General features: G+C 46.9%; 2 protein-coding genes across 2 annotated transcripts; one reads left to right on the top strand and one right to left on the bottom strand.

The window, feature by feature from the left end:
- Positions 1–5272: 5272 nt before the first annotated feature.
- Positions 5273–9725, top strand: OR5BS1 (olfactory receptor family 5 subfamily BS member 1; the record flags this gene model as incomplete). The annotated part of the gene is made up of 2 exons (XM_084748194.1): positions 5273–6036; positions 9563–9725. The coding sequence occupies 2 exons, from the start codon at positions 5273–5275 to the stop codon at positions 9723–9725; spliced, it is 927 nt and encodes a 308-aa protein (XP_084604320.1).
- A 2385-nt stretch (positions 9726–12110) lies between these two features.
- LALBA (lactalbumin alpha) lies at positions 12111–14792 on the bottom strand. The gene is made up of 4 exons (XM_084749239.1): positions 14458–14792; positions 13927–14085; positions 13304–13379; positions 12111–12447 (listed from the first exon to the last, which is right to left on the bottom strand). Exons 1-4 carry the CDS (start codon positions 14588–14590, stop codon positions 12387–12389), a joined length of 429 nt encoding a protein of 142 aa, XP_084605365.1. The 5' UTR covers positions 14591–14792; the 3' UTR covers positions 12111–12386.
- Between the last annotated feature and the right edge of the window lie 213 nt (positions 14793–15005).

Here is a 15005-nt window from a genome sequence, read left to right as displayed (position 1 = left end):
GCGGGTCGCCTTTCTTATTTTCCACTTTCAGAATTTATTTTCACGCCATACTTAAATGAAAGTTCAAAAGTTGCAAAACAGAAAATAACACCTTTTTGGAAGACAATTTGTTGAGGTTTATCCTTTTTTTTTTTTTTTTTTTTTTTTTTTTTTTTGCTTGCCTTTAGAACCACAAATCCAGAGTTCATTCTGCACAATAGGCATCTACACAATTATGTAACTGCAGCATTGATTGTTATTGAAAAACAAACAGTCATCTCTAGTGAACTCGCTAGATCGGCATCTGTCCTGTAAAACAATCTGCATTTGTAGAAAGGATGATACGGATGAAAGAGACTAGCCAAAAGGCATCCATGCGCTGCAGATGAGGGTCGATCGGCAAGCTTTATACACCTCAAAGTTTCTGAAGAATGATTTATTTTTATTTCATGGCCGTGGGTATTTTGTCTGCTAGTAGGTATGTGCACCACCTGCCTGCAACTGAACTTACAGGCAGTTATAAGCTGCCACATGGGTGCTGGGGCCTGAACCAGGGTCATCTGCTTAATCACTGAGCCATCTCTCCAGCCCTCAGATTTACTTTCAAAGATATATCCATGTGAGAAGATATTAAGTTATAGCCTTCTCTTGTGTTAGGATTTCAGCTAAATCCCCGGAGGTTAGGACACACAGAGGCAAGTTCCTGATATCCTGAATGCCACGAAGGCTGTGATGGTGCCACGCATAATAGTCAGTGTTTAATTAAAGACGGGAAAGAGCCCTGGTCACTAGTGCCTGAACAATCCAGTAACTCTGCATAACAAGACGGCTAGAAACATAACTGAACTGATGGTAGAGGAATCCGTCTACAAAAGATCTGTGACTTTTCTGTTCTTCTCTATGTGGGGAGATCAAGGGGGAATGGTCCATGAAAGAGGCATTGGCGAAGCTGAGTAAGAAATAGAGGGTAAAAAGGCAGATGTGTAAGCATCATAAATCGGGAACTAGAAAGACGGTTCATTGGCTAAGAACACTTGCCACTCTCCCAGAGGACCCAAGTCAGGTTCCCGGCTCCCACGCCAGGCACCTCACAACAGCTCTGAGGTATCTGACACGCACGTCTAGTCTCCACCGCCACCCTCACTTACATGGCATGCACTCACAAAGACACATACACATAAGGAAATATATGCCTAGTATTTAAACGTAATAAATCATACTACTAAAAGAATGATATGCTGAGAATTACAAACCTAAATAAATAGAGATTTTCAACATCAACCTGAACACAAGAAGATAAATACTCACTGGCCGTTGTGCTGGTGCCCACCTGCAATCCCAGCACTCAGGCGGCTAACACAAATATGAATCTTCACATCTGATTAGAATCAGTCCATAAGAAACATGTAGCCAGGTGTGGTGGCCCACTCCTTTAAACCCAGCGCTCGGGAGGCAGAGGCAGGTGGATGGATGTGAGTTCGAGGCCAGCATGGTCTACACAGCAAGTCTAGGACAGCCAGGACTACACAGAGAAACTCTGTCTTGAAAAAAAAAGAAACGTGACCAAGTTGACCCACGTTTAGTACCTGCTGCAGAATTCAAGTCTAATTGAATTGATTTCAGTGTGGTCATTAGTTTGAGAGCAACTTGGGCTACAAAAAAAAAAAGATTCTATCTCGGGCCGGAGAGATGGCTTAACGGTTAAGAGCACTGTCCACTCATCCAGAAGTCCTGAGTTCAATTCCCAGCAACCACATGGTTGGTGGCTCACAACCATCTATACTGGGATCTGATGCCCTCTTCTGGCACGCAGGTGTACATGTAGGTAGATGCATAAAATAAATAAACAAATCTTTAAAAAAAAAAAAGATTCTATCTCAAAAAGGGGAAACCTAATGGACTAGGAAATATTGAATGATAGAAATATAATTAAAGATTGTTCTCCTCACTAGGTGTGTAGTGGTACAGCCCTTTAATTCCAGAACTCAGAAGGCAGAGGCAGGAGGATCTCTGTGAGTTCAAGGCCAGCCTGATGTACAGAGTAAGTTCCAGTACAGCCAAGATTACATAATAAGACCCTGACTCAAAAGACTAAGGTTGGTTTTTTTGGCTTTTGGTTTTTGGTTTGTGTATGTGTGTCTCTGTGTGTGTGTGTGTGTGTGTGTGTGTGTGTCTGTGTGTCTGTGTGTCTGTGTGTCTGTGTGTGTGTCTCTGTGTGTGTGTGTGTGTATGGTTTTTTGAGACAGGGATTCTCTTGTAGCTCTCGCTGTCCTGGACTTGCTTTGTAGACCAGGCTGGCCTCGAACTCCCAGAGATCCACCTGCCTCTGCCTCCTGAGTGCTGGGATTACAGGCATGTGCCACCACACCAGCTAAGACCAAAGATTTTAAACAATGATTATTCTCTTCAGTCAGATAAATACACAGAACACTGGCCATAGGGTAGCCAACACTGACTGATCCTTCTACAGCACGACCCTACACAGAGGACTCAAGAGTCATCATGGGGGACTGGAGAGATGGCTCAGCGGTTAAGAGCACAAGCTGCTCTTCTAGAGGTCCTGAGTTCAAATCCCAGCAACCACATAGTGGCTCACAACCACCTATACTGAGATCTGATGCCAACTTCTGGTGTGCATGAAGACAGTGTGCTCATATACATAAAATAAATATTTTTTTTAAAAAAGAGTCATCACAGAAGAAGGGGTGGAGAGACTGTAAAGCCAGAGGACCAGCGCATATGCCTCAAAGGACTGTCTTCTGTATATGACAGGGAAGCTGTGCCCATGACACCTCAGCAATATGGCCAGCTAAACAAAAGCTGAAAAGCTGCGACAATTGACCTACCAGTGTGGATGGCAGGAATCAAGGCCCCACCCCTAGATGAAGAACCAATAGCAATAAGTGGCTGCTGAGAGACGGATAATCCATCTGTGCCAGGAGATCCAATCCCAAGCAACCAGCACTAAATACATATACCAATGAGGAGCATTAAATAAACCCTGCAAGCCATACTTTGTGTGTGTGTGTGTGTGTGTGTGTGTGTGTGTGTGTGTGTGTGTTCAAAAATCCAAGAATAAGGAAGCCATGCTTTGGGCTCTTTAACTTCGTATGTGAGTAAGTTAAGTCACATATATGTTCAGCGTAAGGAATGTTTAAGTTGAAAATACTCTAACAGCTTTTTCAGAGTTTTTCCATCAGTTAAACATTTTGTTAGAGCCAGGCATGGTAGCACACGCCTGTAATCTTGGCACTCTGGGAGGCAGAGGCAGGAGGATCTCTGTGAATTCGAGGTCAGCCTGGTCTACAAAGCAAGTCCAGGACAGTCAGGGCTACACAGAGAAACCCTATCTTGAAAAAAATTTTTATTAGATTAGTGGAGATAAGTGATCAACACGGTGGCATTATAGGTAATAAAAGTGCAGTTCTGAGGATAGAGCCTAAGAGAGGAGGCATAGTAAAGATAAAAGGAGAGCTGGGTGGTACTGGGGTGTAAAAGCTGTGTGTGTGTGTGTGTGTGTGTGTGTGTGTGTGTGTGTGTGTGTATGTGTGTGTGTGTGTGTGTGTGTGTTTCAGAATTTTGTGCATGTATACAATGAATATACCTATAACCTACTCATATATCAGTGATATTTTTGCATAACAACAGAACTTTAAAAACAGATTCTTGGCCACCTCAGGGCCCTCTTATATGATGTAATCCACTAAAACAAGAGCAACACAAAGAAAGAGTCTGCCTGGGAGCCCACTCAGAATCAGAGAGGACCTGCTTAAACATCTCTCCAGGTACTTCCTTCATCCTCTACGGCCTAAAAATGACTCAAAGTCCCTCTGGCCATTGTCATTTGTAGAGTGGAATTTTGGGAAGCTGCCCTTCCCCCTGGACATAAAGACTAAGGAGATGAATCCTTACCCAGAAGTCTCTTGTGGGCTAGAGAGACAGTTCAACCATTAAAGGCTAAGGCTCGTAGCCAAATCTAAGGAGCTCAGTGCCCAGAGGTCCCCTGCCAGCATCCCCTAGGACTGAGTCAAGGGAGGCCCACGGAAACCAAGTCACCAAAGACTCATTGCCTTTATGTGGTGGTAGAAAGGATGTTCTCGGCACATCCTCCTCTAAGCGCATCTCGTGTTGTCCTTGGGATCCAGGTAAGGATAAATCTTCTAACTCACAACCATCTTCTCCTAAAACTGCCCACTCTGGTTAGTCAGTAGCCAGACAGTCCTGAGGAGAGGGAGAGCAGATCCTCACTTATGAAGCCCCTAGCTAGTCTTTAAGGAAAAAAAGTAACTTCTTTAGCTTCCTCTAGTCTCAACTGCACCCTGTAACTGTCCATTCTTCCAAGCACCCTTTCCCTCTCCTCCTTTGGGGGAGATGAGAGTGCCGTGAAAGCCGAGGGCATTGTAGATCCAGGGAACCCTGGCACTGGACGGCTTCAGAAGGGCCAGTGCTCACAGCCTCACCTCCACTTTGAGGGCTTCCCCACCTACCTTCCTTGAAACCGTGTGCCACTTGTGCTTGGAGTAGCAAACAGGGGCCCGGTGGATTTCTATTCAGTAGTAAACACACCCAGGAGACATTCTTAGAACATCTGAGATAAAGTGAACCTTGGAAACCATCTAGTTTCCCGGTTATTTTTCCACTTACTGGGGTGTGGCACAAGTGCACCACTGCACATAAGTGTAGTTCAGAGGACAGCTGAGGATTTGTCACTCTCCTTCCACTATGTGTCCCCTAGAGTCCCCTAGAACTCAGAGCAGCCTTCGCAGAGCAGCCTTACTCGATATGCCATCTGACCTACTCAAGTGATTTTTCTTTTCTTTTCTTTTCTTTTCTTTTTTTAATGAAACATTCAAGTGATTTCTAAGCTTATGAAGGCAGGGAAAGGACTTGTGCCACCGTGAGGTGACATGACACTTCTATCAATTAGTCAGACTGCCGGCCAAAAAAAACGTGCACTGCTGGTTTGCTGCGCCAGTCAGTCCTCCTGCAGGGTGAGCTCGACTCCCTTTGGCGGTAGGACGTGATACCTCAGTGCCCCGGTCTGCCCTCAGCCTCCTTCCCTTCTTTCTAATCATGCTTTGCCTTCCCTACCTTTCTAGGTCTCCTCCGCTCCACTTTGGCCAGGAGGCCACCGCCCTGAGTTTGAAAGCACTGGGGATCTGACAGGCACAGAGGGTTTGCTGCTACCACGTGAGTCAACCCAGAAGCTTAATTCGTCATTCTGGGGGGGGGGGGGGTTGCACGGCACAGACGAACAATCGTTTGAGGTCTCGTCCTTCAGCCTGAATGCTCCATGGAAGCTAGAAACGTCACTGAGTTTGTGCTGCTGGGACTAACCAGCGACCCTCGGGCCCAGGCACTGCTCTTCGTCCTGTTCTTGGTGATTTACGTCTCGACCCTGGTGGGGAACCTGCTGATGCTGGCTCTGATCAGCTCTGACTCCCACCTCTGTACCCCCATGTACTTCTTCCTGAGACACCTCTCCTTCATGGACGCCTTCTACTCCTCAGTCATTGTGCCTAATCTGCTGAGGAACCTTATTTCCGAGTGGAAGACCATATCCTCCCTTGGCTGTTTCATGCAGATCGCCCTGGTCATATTTTCTGGGGCCACCGAAGCCTGCCTCCTTTCTGCCATGGCCTACGACCGCTTCCAGGCCGTGTGCCATCCGCTGTTGTATGTGGTCACTATGAGCGGAAAGGTATGTTCTGGCATGGTGGCTGTGTCCTGGGCCGTAGGAATGAGTGGTAGCCTGGTTAACACCCTGCTGCTGGCTCAGGAAGACTTCTGCGGCCCGAACCTCATCCGCAGCTTTGCCTGTGAGCTCCCTCCAGTGCTCTTGTTGGTCTGTTCTGACCCGCACACTACTATCGCCTCCATCCTGACCACCTTGGTGGTCTTAGGTTTCGGTACTTTTGTGCTACTGCTGGGATCCTACAGCCGCATCATCATGACAGCCCTGGGCGTCAACTCGGCCACCGGTCAGAGCAAGATATTCTCCACGTGTTCATCTCATTTCCTCGTAGTCACCCTCTTCTATGGCTCAGGAGTATTCAGGTGTGTCGCACGGTAGTTCCTAGTCCTAAATGCTGCGTATTCCTCTCCTAACAGCCCTTGATCTACAGAACAGAGCATCGCAATGTAGCAGGCAAGACTCACCCTGAAATTCTATCCTGGAATTCCCAAGGCTTGAGTTCCAGTCCAGATTTGCTGCAGACTAGATGTGTGGTTTTCAAAAGGAGAAAGGGAGAGGAAGGAGGGATACAGACAGACAGACAGACAGACAGACAGACAGACAGAGGAGAGAGGGGAGGGAGGGAAGGAAAGAGAGAGGGGAGAGAAAAAGGGGAGGCGAGGAATAGATTGAGAGAGGTCCGATAAGCCAGACATAGGGGCACATGCCTGTAATCCTCAGTACCAGGAGGCTCACAAGTTCAAAGCCAGCCTGGGTGCAACAGTGAGACCCTTTCTCCAAAAGAAAAAAAAAGAAAAAGAAAAAGAAGTCCTTTTCTTTCCAAGGTTCAATTGTCCATTCTAGAAAGGAGTTTAGACAAAGACTAAGCACTGTTCTGTTTTGTTAAACTATGATTTGGGAGTTCTCAAAAGAAAACTCAGAACCTGCGGTAGGTTTTTATGTAGCGGCAGACAAAGAAACAAAGTGCAGCGTCCTTGAAGGAGATGCCCCCTCCCTCTGCTGCTGGAGGTTGGCGTCACCAAAGCTTGTCCACACTGTGGTTGCAAGGCACTCACCGTTGGCTGGCTTCGCTATGTGGTCAGGCTCGGTACTGGCCTAGGAGCTCACTCCCATAGCTATCGTTAACCTCACCATCAGGTAAGCAGCTTGAGCTCACAGAGTGACCGGATTGCTCATCAGAAGCCCCAGAGCTAGGTGGGTGGGGCCCCGGCTAAGCATACCCCAGGCTGTCCCCTAACCAGACTTTTCTCAAGTGTAAGCATCTCTAACCCACGAAGAGACAGAGTGAACGATGCCAGAGCTTCTGTCCCCGAACTGGACATGTTTGAATGCACTGCCCAGTGCTTTTCCTGGCTGTGACTGGGTGAGAAGCAGTAAGGGAAAGGGGGGCTAAGGAGTAGCTCGGATACCATAAAATGGCCAGAAGAGTTCTACTATTATTCACAGAAATATTTCTGCTGCTAAAATTTACAGAAATATTAGAAAAACTAGATAACTAAAAATTATAGTTAGAAAAAAAGAAACTATAGTTAGATGGACATCTTTTCCCTAAAGGTTATGTGTGTATGTTTGTGTATGTGTGTATGTGTATATACATATGTGTGTGTGTTTCTGTATGTGTATGTGCATATGCATGTGTGCATGTGTATATGTATATCTGTGTGTATATGTGTGCAAGTGTGTATGTATGTATGTATATGTGTGCATGAATGTATGTGTATGTGTGTTTATGCGTGTGTATGTGTACATGCATGTCTGTGTGTATATGTGTGTACATCTCTATGTATGTGTGTACATCTGCATGTGTGCATATGTATGTGTGTATATGTGTGTATGTCTATGTACATGTGTATATATGTGAGGAGTGTGTACATGTGTATATATGTGTATGTATATGTGTGTATGGCTATATGTGTATGTGTGTATGCATGTGTATATGTGTGTGTGTGCGCTCCTGTGTATGTGCGTGTGCATGTTTGTGCCACATGAGAGCATTGGATCCAATGTGGTACATGTATGTGGTCATGAGCTGTGTGACATGTGTGCTATGTACTGAACTACAGTTCTCCATTAAAGCCGCAGCATTCTTAACCACTGAGCAACCTCCGCAGTCCCTGGATATCTTTTTAGCTCAAATCCACAGAATCCATAAGGAACAGTCTTGATATGTCACATTTATCCCAGTGAAGATCATGCCACTGAAAAAGTAATAATCTTAATTTGGGAAATAACCCTAGGGATATTTAAGATATGCCCAATAATTTAATCTTATGATTTTAAAATCATACGTTTTGCTTAATCCAGTTTTGTCTCTCATTTTATTCACCAACTTTGACTCCTTTTCCAAGCCAAAGAAAAACGCAACTAAAAAATTGTTCCACTGCACTTTATAAAAAGAATGTTCTGGGGCTGAAGAGATGGCTTGGTGGTTAGGTGCATTTGCTGCTCCTACAGAGGACCCAGGTTCAGTTCCCAGCACCCAGATAGTGGCTTACAACCACCCACACTTGCAGTTCTGGAGACCAGGAACCCTCCTCTGACCTCCATGGGGACCAGGCATCCACATGCACGCACACAGGCATGCCCATGTAATAATAAGAATCTGCTATGGTTGTGAGAGCCATGCAGTGGGACAGTGGCAGTGCTGTGAACGAGAAAAGTGGTTTTACAAGAAATATCACTAAATGAAACATAGTGTATCTGCATTGTGAGTATAGAGAAAGGGTAGACAGTCATCGCTAAATGAAAACATAGTGTGTCTACATTGGTGTGAGTATAGAGAAAGGGTAGACAGTCATCACTAAATGAGAACATAGTGTGTCTACAATGTGAGTATAGAGAAAGGGTAGACAGTCGTCACTAAATGAAAACATAGTGTGTCTACATTGGTGTGAGTATAGAGAAAGGGTAGACAGTCATCACTAAATGAGAACATAGTGTGTCTACATTGTGAGTATAGAGAAAGGGTAGACAGTCATCGCTAAATGAAAACATAGTGTGTCTGCATTGGTGTGAGTATAGAGAAAGGGTAGGCAGTCATCACTAAATGAGAACATAGTGTGTCTACATTGTGAGTATAGAGAAAGGGTAGACAGTCATTGCTAAATGAGAACATAGTGTGTCTACATTGTGAGTATAGAGAAAGGGTAGACAGTCATTGCTAAATGAAAACATAGTGTGTCTGCATTGTGAGTATAGAGAAAGGGTAGACAGTCGTCACTAAATGAAAACATAGTGTGTCTACATTGGTGTGAGTATAGAGAAAGGGTAGACAGTCATCACTAAATGAGAACATAGTGTGTCTACCTTGTGAGTATAGAGAAAGGGTAGACAGTCATCGCTAAATGAAAACATAGTGTGTCTGCATTGGTGTGAGTATAGAGAAAGGGTAGGCAGTCATCACTAAATGAGAACATAGTGTGTCTACATTGTGAGTATAGAGAAAGGGTAGACAGTCATCGCTAAATGAGAACATAGTGTGTCTGCATTGGTGTGAGTATAGAGAAAGGAAGGGTGGTATCATGGTTGTCAATCAGGACATCCTGAAGAGTGGAGAGTGCTGTGGAAATTGCGCTAGCCCTATCCTATCCTATCCTGAACCCCTTAGTACACAGAAGGTCTCCTTGGCGGGGGGGGGGAGGGGGGGCTCCTCTCTGTGCGTTCACTCTTGCTTGGAGGCATGTGAAGGCAGAAATGACTGACTTCCTGGTGAGGTTAATGATAACTGAGGGAGTGAGAGTGCATACTAATATCAAACCTGGGAGAGCTCGCCTGTTGCCATGGTGACGGTCCACTTGACCCCCATCAGCGGGAGTGGGATGGACCATAGCTGCCAGCGGTGATCCTCATCCTGAGTTCACATTGGTCCTTTGTATAACTCCTCCCAAGGTACATGACTCCAGCATCCGGCTCAGCCATGGAGCAGGTGTTATCTTTGCAGTACAGTGTGGTGACCCCGCTGCTAAACCCCCTCATCTACAGCCTGAAAAACAAAGACGTAAAAGCAGCTCTGAGGAGGATGCTGACCAGGAAGTCCAGACTGAGCTTATAGCCAGACTCCTGCCGTAGAGGGAAGATGCTAGAAGAGATCTTATGGCTCAGTCACTTCCATGTTGCCACAGCAGGGGTATAGTTTCTCTTCCTCCACTGCCTTGCCTCTAGTCAAGGGAGAGACATTAGGAAACCTCCAGAACAGAGCAGGTGACACTTGCCCCATCCAAGCGACCCCACTTAAGTACATTAGAAAAGCCCCAGGGCCCCACCAGCCATTACACAGCTACTGAAGACCTGTCAGACCACCAACAAGGACAGTGTCAATTGTGAGAAGGTCACATCTTGGCTGAGCAAGACTCAACTCACCGTTTGTTCCCACCCCACTCTCCACCTCCCACCCACCCCCCAAAAAAAATCCATTACAAGATCTAAATCTTTGTAATGAGCGGAAAAAAAGAAACAAATTAAGTATGTCTCTGGAAAGGCCGGGCGTAGTGGCGCACACCTTTAATCCCAGCACTCAGGAGGCAGAGGCAGGCGGATCGCTGTGAGTTCGAGGCCAGCCTGGTCTACAAAGCTACTCAAGGACAGCCAAGGCTACACAGAGAGACCCTGTCTCTAAAAACAAAACAACAAAAACAAAAAACAAAAAAAAAAGTATGTCTCTGGAGTCCTGTCTTCATTCATAAAACCGGTGCCCAGAGCAGGCTCACCAAACCCACAGCAGTCGCTTGTGAGCAAATCCATCTGAAGATGCCCTTCTCTTGCAAGTTCCTAGGAGACTGAGCATCACCACCTAATTGTAAGTGTCCCGGGGGCAGAACTTCTAGTAGTTTCTGTGTCCCCATGGTCTAGTATAGACTGTTACTTAATTACACTAGATAAAGGACTGAAACTAGTGAATGGTAGAGGAAGGGAGAGAACATTTGAAAAGGAACACTGCCTTCACAAGAAAGGTGCCAGAAAATATCCTAGAGGCTGGGTGCCCTCCTATACTCCCTCCCAGCACTCAGGAGGTGGAGGCAGGTGGATCGCTGTGAGTTCAAGGCCAGCCTGGTCTACAAAGTGACTACAGGACAGCCAGAGCTACACAGAGAAACCCTGTCTCAAGAAAAAAGAAAGAAAAAAGGAATGAAGGAAGGAAGGAAGGAAGGAAGATAAAAAGAAAATATCCTAGCGGAGAAATAGAAAGAGAAGGAAAAGAGACCCCATGTTGCGGAGCATCACGCTGAGTCCTCGCCGTGAGCCCAGTGGCTATGCTGTGGCAGGTCTTCCTCCAAGCCTTCCCACCTCCCATCTGAACCTGAGCTGCCTCAGGTCCTTCCTTGTTCCAGACCTAGAGGAAAGAGAAGTTTGGAGAAACAGAACAGACGCCCCAAATGCCCCGCCGCTGTCCTCCTCCTCACAAGAAGCCCTCCCAGACAGATCCATGGTTTCCTGTCCTCCTTCTTCCCAGATGCCAAGAGTTCTGCGTTTGTTAAGACTGCCACCGTCAGGGGATAGAGTGCAGCTCGGTGGTGGAGCACGTGCACAGGAAAGCAAAGAAAACATCGCCCTCCCCATTCCGTGGCTAGGCACAGGTCACCACGTGAGGTGACAGCGTGTGCAGAGCTACTCACCACGTGTCTACCAACATCCATCTTCTGCCTATACCATTTCACGTGGAAGAAGGAAGAGGTGACAGAGCTAGCACTCGCCTCTGGCCAGCAGATGGGATGATCGCGCTTGGCTGAATCACAAAGGTAACATCTATTTTTGCAAGACAACTCACAGTTCTGTGAATGCCATATGAATTATTGAATAAAGGAAGAACATAGTAAGCTAGTGGGGGGGAAGAGCAGACTAGGACCAAGCGTGCCTAAGGCTGTAAATGCTGACCTCACGTGTCCTCAGCCGCCGCTTGTTCCAAACAACACTATCCACTTGCTTTCCTTAATGGATTGTTTTTCCACTTGCCACACAAAAACTGGACTGAGGAAAAGTACATTTTAAAAACTGATCTGAAGTACCGGTTTTTGTATACTTTCGTATGCTAGCCTGTAGCAATAAATGAATGGATTTTTTTTTTTAACTGCTTCCATGCAGGCTTTCTGTTCTCACTCCTCCAACCAGCCTGCTAAAAACTTCTCTGTTTGTAAGTTGTTGCCAGCTTGATTCAGGCTATTGAAGATCGTGACTGCATGTATGGTGTCCTGATGTTCATAAGGTGAAGGCCAGGGCTGTGGTTTGAATGGTGAATTGTTCCCTGTAGTAGTTTGAATGAGAACGCCCCCCCTTAGGCTCATGTCTTTGAATACTTGGTTTCAAGTTGGTGGTACTGCTTGGTCAGGATGAAGAGGTTTGGCCTTGTTGGAGGACATATGTGAACTTTATAGCCCCGCCCCATTTCCCTCTCCCCTCCCACGCCCCGCCCCGCAATAGGAAAACACAGGACAGACACAGCAAGTCGGGTCCTTTATTTGGAACAAGGGGGGTGGGGGGGGGACTCTTGCTTTGATGCAAAAGGCCATCAAGACCCTCACAGTCACTAGGCGAGTGTCTGCAGCCCAGTGCTCCAGCCACATAGCCATCGAGAAACGTCCTCAAAAATCCCGTGGTATCACTACAAGGTACAAGGCTCAGAGACGGATCGTCTTCACGGTGATAGAAAGAGCCAAACTGAGGTGTCCTTAGGGAAGAGGCGCTGGGAACACGGGTCAGGAGCAGCACAGACGGGAGCTCACGGCTTCTCGCAGCGCCACTGGTCCAGCTTTTCGGAGCACATGGGCTTGCGGGCCGCCCTGATGGTGGAGAAACGGAAAAGAAGCGCTGGCTGGCTGGAACTTTCTTTTTAACTTACTGTGCCAAATAACAGGTCCCATCATGACATTTTCATAGATGTGTATCATTGCACTTTTCTCAGTTATCAAATACTATGTGCACACATCCTCTCTCCCCTCTTGCTAGTGATTGGCAGTGTCGAGCATGAAACACCGCTTAGCTGCATCCTCAAAGGTGAGGTGAAAGGTTACAGAGGAGAAATACAGACATACGGGGATAGGTGGCGAGGGATCTAAATGGAATAGGGCTCGCTAAAATAATAGTGATGATGATGATGATGATGATGATGATGGTGATGATGATGGTGATGATGATAAGGCGTGGCAGTGGTGGTGCATGACTTTAATACCAGCATTTGGGAGGCAGAGGGAGATGGATCTCTGTGAGTTCGAGGCCACGCCTGTTCTACAGAGCAAGTTCCAGAAAAGCAGGGCTGCACACACACACACAAAAAAATCCCTGTCTCAAATAATAATAATAATAATAATAATAATAATAATAATAATAATAATAATAATAATAATGTGAAGATCTAGAAAAGAAGTGGAATGGTGCCAAGCATTGCCTTAAGGCTAAGAATTGGCCAAGGGAAGGGAGGCCTAGACAGTAACCTTCTAACAGAGAACTTCATACCAGGAAAGTTGTCACACAGGTATGTCACAAAACGACATTTTTTAAAAATGGGCCTTTAGGTCTCTAGAGGAGTTCTGTTCTCGAGACTCTATCCAAGATTAAATGGTCCAGAGAGACACGGAGAAGGAAGTGCTAATGCTGGGGGTGACAGGGTAGGGGCAGACACAGAAGACAATGACTTACCAGTAGTCGATTCCTTTGACGGCCAGGATCTTCTTAACGCACTTTATGTCATCAGCAAAGTCATTATCCAGGAACTCTAGCAGAGCGCAGAAAGAAGGAGCAAGACAACTAAGAAGTTCTGCTCAGTGGACACCCAGGAACTCTAGCAGAGCGCAGAATGGAGCGAGACAGCTAAGAAGTTCAGCTCAGTGGACATCCAGGAACTCTAGCAGAGCGCAGAACGGAGCAAGACAGGCCCCACACCAGGGCGTGGGAAGAGGGAGCGAGGGGGGGGGCTGGTTCTAAGCTTCTGGGCTGAAGGCTTGGCCTAAAGACTTTCCATACCAAAAGGCCAATCTAGTAGCACCTCCCCCTTGGTAGGGACTTCCTTCCCTTCCCTGGGATGCCTCTGGAGACACCATTGGCTTCACCACGCCCTGAGAATGCACAGTATCAGACTTCAAGGCTCACAGATGGCTCAGACTACCCTTCCCTGAACCCGAGAGGACTCAGGGCATGTGGAGACCATGACCAGCGACCACTTCAAGTCACACGGTTCTTAGAGATGTCCCTCCTGAGGATGTGCTGGGTACCAAAAAGGAGATGCCTCCAAGGAAGGCTGTAGGGAGAAAGAGGCAACTCACTGTCACAGGAAATGGCGCAGATGTTCTCCGACTCGGAGATCTCACTGCTCTTGCACCAAAGTTTGTCATCGATCTGAAAGAGTCCATACTGGGTGGTACCATTGTTTTTGACTATAGCTTCGGTGTCGTAACCACTGGTATGGAATAAAATGCACGTCCCTGTGGGAGACAGAAGAGAGAAGTTTCACAGTGTGTGTCCGGGAGCAGCATAGCTAGCTGAGTTTCCAGGCAGAAAACAAAACAAAAAAAGTCCTCCCAACCAATCTCCGACAGTGGTGGGGTAAACAAAACAAAACAAAAGTCCTCCCAACCAATCTCCGACAGTGGTGGGGTACAAAATAGCTTGCTGGCGTGAGACGAGTCAGACAACAGGAGAAAGGAAGGGAAACTAAGTGAAATAACAGAGCGCAGAAGGCAGAAGAGACATTAAGACTACAGGGAGATGTGGAAAGCAAAGGAGACACGGGGCGGGGAGGAGACGGGAGAGGTGAGGCGTGGGACGAGGCAAGGGACGTAGAGTGGTGAACTCACATTCAAGCGCAGTGACATCTTGGTAGCCGGCTATGCCTTTAGTGGCCTGGGACACTTCACATTTCGTGAGCTGTGCGGCTTGAAAGGCAGGGACCAAAACGCACAGCAGGAACAGAGGGACAGAGCGAGTCATTTTGGCTGCTCCCAGGGCTTGAAATGTGGGTTCTACTCAGATCCACCTGCTTTTATTTATGAAGAAAGCCCCCAGATCCTGGCACCAGGCCTTCCTGTCTAGGAAGACGGTGAAGACGGAGTGTTTATGCCAAGGGAGAAATGCTGAGCCTGCCAGCTTCCTTCCTTCGCTTACCCTACCTTTCCTCTCCCTGCTCCGACATCCACCCGATACCACCTATTGTTTCCTGCCCATCGTGTTCCACACACAATCCTGTTTCTCACTGGCTTTGGTAAGCCTTCGTTCATTTCAGGGTTGTTTCTAGGAAGCAGGATGTCCCTAACCTACTTTAGGAACAAAGGAGGCTTCAGAGAGGACACAAATGAGGCAACTCAGTCGGGGTCACACAGCCAACTCCCTTCTTACCCCTCAGCAC

Source organism: Acomys minous, assembly GCF_964271855.1.
Source record: "Acomys minous genome assembly, chromosome: 12".
Classification (NCBI taxonomy): Eukaryota; Metazoa; Chordata; class Mammalia; order Rodentia; family Muridae; genus Acomys; species Acomys minous.
This window is presented reverse-complemented; position numbering and strand designations above follow the sequence as displayed.